General features: G+C 29.8%; 1 protein-coding gene across 1 annotated transcript; it reads right to left on the reverse strand.

Moving 5' to 3' along the window:
* Positions 1-4059: 4059 nt before the first annotated feature.
* On the reverse strand, positions 4060-5202 carry LOC110623777 (zinc finger protein 10). Its single transcript, XM_021768799.2, has one exon. It carries the CDS (start codon positions 4966-4968, stop codon positions 4120-4122), a length of 849 nt encoding a protein of 282 aa, XP_021624491.1. The 5' UTR covers positions 4969-5202; the 3' UTR covers positions 4060-4119.
* Between the last annotated feature and the right edge of the window lie 3462 nt (positions 5203-8664).

Genomic DNA, 8664 nt, shown 5'->3' on the forward strand with positions numbered 1-8664 from the left:
CTCGGACCAAATGAAAAGGTTTGCACGTCCTTCCAAATCTCATGTACACGTATTACAATTTTAACAGATCCTATTTTTTATATGTTATCAGTATTCTACGAAAAAGTTATAGGGTATCTGAATAATTGATGTGAATTTAGATTATTGAGATCCGAATTTAATATATTTTAATATTAATCTTAGTCAATAACGAAAGAATTAAAATATTTTTAACTTAAAAAAATTTTATTTAAAAAAAAAGTAAAAATCTTATATATTTTGACAATATTTTATTTAAACTTTTTTGTATAAAATAGATTATGTCAAATAAAGAGTATAACAACTCGTATGAGTTTGTAAGAGATATGGGTCAACAAACTAATTGGTTAGGTCTAAACCTTGTGGCAATGGTAGGTCCAAGCTCAAATAAAAGTTATTTTCACTCCTAACTCAAAGCCCATTTATCTACCTTCACCTTTTCAATTCAAAACTTGTAACAATATGCAGGTAGACCAAAGATGAAAATAGTTGAGCCATAATGAAAATAGTCGGGTGATGGGATGCTTTCTTTAGGTGGTGGTGGGCAAGCTTATGGAAATGGAATGAAGATGATCAATATGTTCAGTGTTCTATTATTTTTCACTTAATAATTGAACCGAAGGAAAAATCAATCGGTAATTCTTTGTTTAATAATAATATTAGTTAAATCAAATCGAATCAATTAATTATAATATTATTGTATTTATGAATATATTTAATTTATTATTCTTATTAGTTTTATTTAAATTTCATTCAATTTAAAAATAGACATAATTAAATTATAGTTAATAATAATTTTTTTTTTAAATTATACAGGCTATTAACCACTTTTTGTTGCTAATAATTTTAGAATTATTTTATTGTCGTTAATCATTATAACAACCATTTTTACATTGTTATAGATAATTAACATCTATTTTTTTCTTTATATTTAATTATTTACGTACAACTATTTCTTACTATCATTTTTACTGTGGTCAATTATTTATAATAACTCTTTTCTAATTTTTTTTTTTTTGAAATAGGAGGTTGGGGGAGTCGAACCTTAGACCTTTTAAGGTTACAGGATGCACTTTCCACCAGGCTAAACCTTGGAGTGCAACTCTTTTCTATTATCGTTAATAATATTTTGCAATTATAATTTATGATCAGGAATGCACAATTTTCTCTCCGGTTCTTTTCTGGCACAAATTTTCTAATTTAATTACGACGGTTCGAATTAAATTAATTTATATAATTTTTAAATTTATTTTTTATTTAATTTAAAATAATTAATACAAGTTATTTAATAATTTTTAACCCGTAGAAAGATCAAGAATAGTCATGAGTTGAGGGAAAAGATGAAGGTGTATAATTAAGATTTTCAACTAGCCTTTGATTTATCTATAAGGGATGCACTAGCAGCATTGACTCATCAATTTAGATTAATTTTTTAATATAAGAATTAAGTTATATTCTTTTTTTGAAAAAAAAAATTGAAATAGAGAAGAAAGAAAGCAAATAATTGCGGATGATTATTGGGCTTGTTGGATCATTAATGTCATAGGGTCCAGTACTGAGCTAAATCAAATTTGGTATCCATGCACTCACAAGTTCTGCCGCTCAAGTAGACGGCACAAGTGGCCAGACCATGAAGGTGGGATTTCTCTGTACTCATCTCCAAATTAGGATGAATAAATAATTTAAATTAATCATTTCAGATTAATTAAAAAATAATTTAAAAATTATTTAAATCTTTGAATGAATCTGTTATAATTAATATTAAAATTATTTTGGGTAAAAAAATTATGTAAAATTAATGGATTTACAATAAAAAAATTATAAAATTTGTAAGTGTCTTAAATTCTTTTAGAACACCCATATTTATTGGTTAGAATTTACAAAATATAAGGATGTTTTAATGAAATTATTTTAAATTTGAAATGAACTAGTGAATTTCTTAAAAGTTTAGGGATCTGTTAATAATTTACCCAAAGAATTTAGAGAACCGTAAGATAAACTCTGCAATATGCCGGTCATGAGAACTGTGAAGGGAGCCCGTGAAGCGGAACTTCTTCCCATGCAAATATGCCTTTAGATCTCAAAAAAATAATAAAAATCTCCTCCCAAGCAACCAACTCACTTGCTATGGAATTATTTCCATTAAATATATTAGATTTTCTTTTTCTAATGGGGAAATAAATTCTTATTCTTATTCTTTTTGGAATTACAAAATGCCTTCAATAGAGAAACCCACTCTAGCAGAGATAACTTGAGAAATTCCCTCGCTTAATTCTATATTAACTCCTTAAAGAAAAAGAAAAACGACATTTCATGCCCATGTGCCCTTCTGCCATTGTTCCCTTAACTTCTTTGCGACCTCTCTGTGTTTATCAGACCTCGCTAGTTGTTAATAAACAAACCTATCCAACTCATTGTTCTAAAGAAGACAAACCCTAACCAATCACCTTTAAACACTCTTACACAGATTTGTAACACTTCGTGGAAACCAATGCAAATACTCCCAGTTTCCTCTCTTGACCCTGTTCTCTACACTACTCTAAGCATTTCTATCACATATAAGAAGACAAAAACCCACATGAAAAATCTTCAGTTCTAAGACTTTAATGGAAAATTTTTGTTGTGTAGACTTAAATTCCTTCTGTATGATCTTTCTCTTTCTCATTCTCTCACTGAGTTTCCCTGAAATTCCATTAAAGTCAAGGCATGTTCTATCAAATTTCCCATTAATGGACTGGAGAAAACAACCCAACATATCTTGGTATCATCCTGGGTAGGTTTATATTAATTCTTGAGCGTGTATAAATAAATAGCTCCTAGGGCTAGGGTTTTGACAAGGATACGTACCTCAAATTTGTTCTTTGTTTTATCTTGTATTTTTATTTTATTCTCCAGTTAATTTGGCAAAAGGGTTATGCAATCAATTATGCAAGAGAACGCATAATTATCTATTTGAGAAGAAGAAACAAAAGGCTTGTAGACAACGCCCATGAATCATGATGCGATAATATTCTCTTTACGATTAAAATAAGGCATAATAAAATATCATCTGCAATAGTTAAATGAAGTGATTCCCGGAGTAGGTAGCAAATTTGGATGGATTATAGACAGTATAGAAGAGAGAGAGAGAGAGAGAGAGAGAGAGAGAGATAAAAAGTGAGAGAAGAGAACACAAGCAAATGGACTTTTGCGGGGAAGATATTGAAACTCATCAAACAGATCTGATGACGATGATAATAATACAAGTAAAAAAGGGTATCGACGTTGTGATGTATCTGACTTGTGTGTCCTTGGAAGCCAATCTCTGTGTGTTTTGTGGGTTAGTTTAGTTTTACTTTCTGATGGAATGTCAGTGAGGTACTCAATAGGAAATAGTGCTCACGCCATTCCATGCACTTCCACTTAGTTTTCGTTGCCACTTAAACCCAACACATGCCCTAATCTCATGACCCCAAGAGCCTCAGCTGCTATTCTTGATACCCCCCTCTCTCTCTCTCTCACACACACACACATATACATACAGATAAACGCTAAGCACATCTTCAAGCAGACAGAAAAGTAGTTTTCTTTGTCAAGCCCAGACTTGAACTCACGTACCAGAGGAACTTTCCACAAATTGTAATTGGCAATAAGACTAAAAGAAGAACGAAAACCCTACTTCATTTGTTCCCTATTATTACAACACTTCTATTTCATTACTAGATTTTTAATTAAAATAAAATAAAAGGTAGAAGGACCGAATAACTTTAGTTTGGTGATACTGGAGCTATCTCAAGCTCTAAGTATAGATCTAAATTTTTTGATATCCATTGTTAACTCCCATGAATATACAGTTCTAGTGATGATCAATGATATCAACAAAAACTATGTTAGATTTTTAAGAGTACTACTGTAAGCAAGATATGTTTCAAGATATACGGATGAGCTTTTCTTGATTTTCTGTCGTATTTATCTTGTTATTGTTACATGCACCTTGCGAATTCATAAGCACTCACATATCCCGCAAGTGATCAAACTCAAAGCAATAGAAGAGGGAATTCAGCAATATAAAGAAGAGACTAGTAAATATATATGTATGTCCATGGCACTTGGAATTTGCAACTAACTTACCTTAGGCCGGTCACCAAGCCTGAGTTCAAGATCCAATTCCTCTATAGAGCAAGTGCTAATTTCAATTACCTCTGACTGGGCATGATGTCTATCAACCAAGAAAGGTAATAATGGTGCAGTGGTTCTCCTCCTTTTGCCGACTGTAGCTTCCTCCTCATCACCATCTGATGATGTAGTTGGGCAAGTTCGTCGAACAACCAAATTCAAGCTCACAGAGTGATCAGTTTTGACATAATCTACCTTAGCTCTACATCCTGATTCTTGAATTCTCGAATTCTTCTCTACTTCTTTCCAGGGATCTGATAAGCTGTAACATCTATCCTCAGGGAAGTTTGGCGATGAGGGAGGTGAAGATCTAGGGCACTTCTTGTCGTGTTTTTCTTTAAGAATGGAGGAGGAAAGAGGAGGAAAAAAGTTCTTTTCATCGCAAGTCACTTGCGTAGGTGAAGATTGCGATGCAACAAAACCAGGATCAGTATTAGGGTTTGAGTTGTAAACCAAGGTACAAATCTGAGATGGGTATTGAAAACCCAAAGAGGAATAATGATTTTGAAAGAGATTTTGATGCTCGTGATGAGGAACATCATTGGGAGGATCTGGAAACTGTTTTAATCTAGCTCTATCCCTTCTATGGACATTCATATGACCCCCTAAAGCTTGAGCAGACCTGAATTCTCTTCTACAAAAGCTGCAAGAATAAGATCTTGGGGGCCATATACAGCCACCTAAAGGCCCGCCTGCATCTTCTGCAAATGCTTTTTCTTCCCATGAATCATCAAACGAGGGGCGAGTTGATGGCTGGAGATGAGAACTCAGGCTATGTTTTCGCTTAGTCAACATCAAGTACCGAACTTGCTATATATATATAAATATTACGCAGAGATCGACTCTTATAAGCTTCAACAAGGTGCAGGATTTTGAAGCAAAGCGTATGAAGCAAAGGATGAATTAATGGAGATGAGATGCAGGAAGCAAAGATAAGTCTTACATGATTGCTTAGAGAAGATGTTGTGTAGAGTTGGTGGGTACCCTACCTTGTTTGTCTTACTGTAACTACTACTTGGTCTCTCCTGGTGGGTCTAATACAGTCCACTGTATAGTAAACGAAACAAGCTGCTTGGAAAAAGGCTTGAAGGAGAGAAAAAAAAAAAAAAAATCTGGGCTCGGTTTTCATAATTTTATTAATTTGGATAATAATTCATATCGTATATTTATATGAATAATTACTATTATTTTATCAAAATGAAATATAAGTAAAAGTTATCGTGATTCCAAAATTATTATTTTGTTCAAAAATAATTTTAAAAATAGATTAATGTTTTGATGAAATTAAAATATTAGTTTTTAATACCGAAGACGTTTATCTTGAACACATTCAATAATACTAAGTTGGTTTAATAACACTTAGGAATTTTAATAGTAAGTTAAATATTATAAGAAATTATTTTTTATAATCTATTGAATATCTATACTGTATCTCCACATCTCGTAGGCGTTCTTCTGTCTATAAATGGTATTAGTGTAATGACGATTTTGTCTTGAAATGAAATGAATAATCATTTTATTAAAATTTCTCTGCTTATTTACCTGCAATATTTGAATTATTTGTGTTATTATACTTATTTGATGCTCAAATCCGTTTGGTATATTATATATTGTTCGCTTTAATAACATTTTAGCCTCTTGATTAATCGATATATTTCATTGTATAGATCAACGTATAGATACATGAGCTGACTTGTTTTGATAGTATTCAAGTGAAGTGCTATACGGTTTCGAGTGAGTATCAAAATCTGATTCGTGACATTTAATATAATATTACTGAATAGAATCGATAATATCAAGCGATTTTAAATGTAAATAAATTAATAAAATAAATCTATGCAGAATTTATGTGAGACAGATTTCAGGTTGCCTTTGATACGAAGTTATCTTTGAATGGTTGAGAAGACTTGCAATTATTTGAAGACGATAAATTCTCGAGTAGATTTATTTATTTTTATTTTTTAATTTTTATAGGTTATATGGTACAAAGATAGAAATATTTTCCCAATCAAAGTATTTCCTCTAATTAAACTTATTTCCAAATTTTAAGAAATGTTTTATGCCGTGCCTTTAAAGATTTTAAAACGCCAAAAAAGTATTTTTAAATTAATGGGGTTTAAAATTTTAGAACTTTAGCCAGTAGCCAGAAGAGTAGCCAGCTACTTATGCTTTGGGTTTCTAGTATCTTTAGGTAGCTCCGCTTGAAAATCAATAGACTACTTCTTCTTCTTCATTTTTTAACCCAATTCAACGGCTTTCTGTTTGCAGAGAAAAGACAAAAAAAATTGGACATTTTTAAAATCAAATCAAGGTTTTTTCTTTTTTTTTTCTAACCATTCTTTTACTATGTATCTTCCATTCTTTTCTTCTTGTATTAGCATGATTCATATCAAGTTAGTATTCTTAGAAAGTCTGATGATTGGGTTTAGTTCGATTTGTCATGTTAAAATTTTTTTGTCATTAATAATATTTTTTTTTATAAAAAAAATCAAGGTTTTTTTTCATGATTTTCAAATCATGAGTATACATGTACCCTTATTTACTTATCTAAAAGATTTATCAGGGCTTGCCAAAGTTCAATTTGAATATATTTGAAGCTTTTGATTTCAGGAAGCAGGTCTAAAATATTTACCAGAGCTTGCCAAACTTCAAATGAGAAAGATAGGCCAATGAAATATGGAAATATACATCATTTCCCTAATAAAAGAAGTATAAGAAAGTAACCGTTTGATCTTTTTGAAATTAAATATCATAATCTAGATTGGAGATGATTTAAAAGGTGGTGAAAATTGTGATGATTTTCGTTGCAGCAGTAAAGGAACCATCAACTGATCCATAAAGATTTTGATAATTACTCAATGGACGTTTTATCCATTTTTTTTTACTGCTTTAATCAAGTAGTTTTAATTAATTTAGCACAATAAATTAATTTTTGGAAATTTAAAGAAATTTCATCCGATTTTTTGTGTTATCCTATCAATAAATAGCTCTATATCATCTAACATAAAATTTATCTTTTAAATTTAAAGTATCAGAAGGAAAACACTTTCTCATCAGAAATCGTTTGTGGTAACATTGATCTTTCTTTTAATTAGGAATTTCCATCATAATTAACGGTATAATATTTTGAGAGTTCAAATCCATATGATACTTATGATCAACCTCAATATTACTAAATAATAAATACCTTACAGTACTGAGCATTCGGTCAGTTCGGTTCAAAACTGAACCGAATTGAATAAATCAAAATTAGAAATTTTAGTATTTATGAAAATCAAATCAAACTAATTTTGATCAAAAATCAAATTGAACCGAATCAGACTGATTCAGTTTGATTTGATTCGATTTGATCGGTTTGAATTTTTAATAAATTTTTTATTTTTTTTACACTTTAATTTTAGTATTTTAAAATTTAATTAAAATATTTTAATTTTAATACAATCTAATCTCTCTATATTATTGAAAATAATATATTATTATCGCTAATCGATTTGGTTTTTTCAAGTTTTTTTAATCAAAATTAAATTGAACTGAAATAACTGAAATTTTTAAAATTAAAAACCGAACTGAATCGAAATGAATAAAAAATAAATCAAAATTTTAAATTAATTCGATTCGGTCGATTTTTTCGATTTGAACCGAATACTGCTCACCCTACCTTATACTAATACTAATGTCAATGGATGAGAAATTGATGAAATAAAAGTAAAATAACAACCAATGCAACTCTTAGAATTTCGCCAAGTAAATCTTCACCTTCTTAGTTTAGTTTCCATATATTGTAGACGACTAGAGTTTATAATATTTGTTTATATTATTCTGGCCTTAAGATAGAAATCCAAAATTAAGAGATCGACTGGTATGTTATCTATATTTAGCAAAGAATTACCAATTTTTTCATATAGCAATATGTAAATTCACGTAAAAAAAAATTAGGGAAGACATATACAAAAATAATGTGAGATAAGTAATACTATTGTAAAAATAGATCTAAAATAACGGCTAAAATTATTATTTTATATATTTAAATCGTATCCATAAATCAATAATAAGGATTTAAAATCTATTACGACTGTTATAGTATAAAACCACGATTTATTTCTTTTTGTAATGGTTAAAAATAAAAGTCTAAAATTATAATTTTATTATTGTGTAGGGCGTACTACTAAAATCATTGGTGAGAAAGATTCCTCTTATCAGGATTCAGCACTAAGGTACACTAAATTCTAGCATTTGAAAAAATGACTTATCCCAGCTGAGCATCAACTCAAAAAAAAAAAAAATCAAATAATATATTTTATTGAAAAGATATATAAAAACTCAAAAAAAATATAGTAGCCTAAGTCCAAGCTAATCTGAAATAGAAATGATTAGATTCCGTCAGGAGTTTTAACCAATAATATTTAGTTAAAGACGAAATTTAGAAATGTAAGGTTAGAAGTCAAAAACTTTTATTAAATTCTTGAAAATTAAAAAAGTGTCTCAAATGGT

This window comes from Manihot esculenta, chromosome 9 (assembly GCF_001659605.2).
Source record: "Manihot esculenta cultivar AM560-2 chromosome 9, M.esculenta_v8, whole genome shotgun sequence".
Lineage (NCBI taxonomy): Eukaryota > Viridiplantae > Streptophyta > Magnoliopsida > Malpighiales > Euphorbiaceae > Manihot > Manihot esculenta.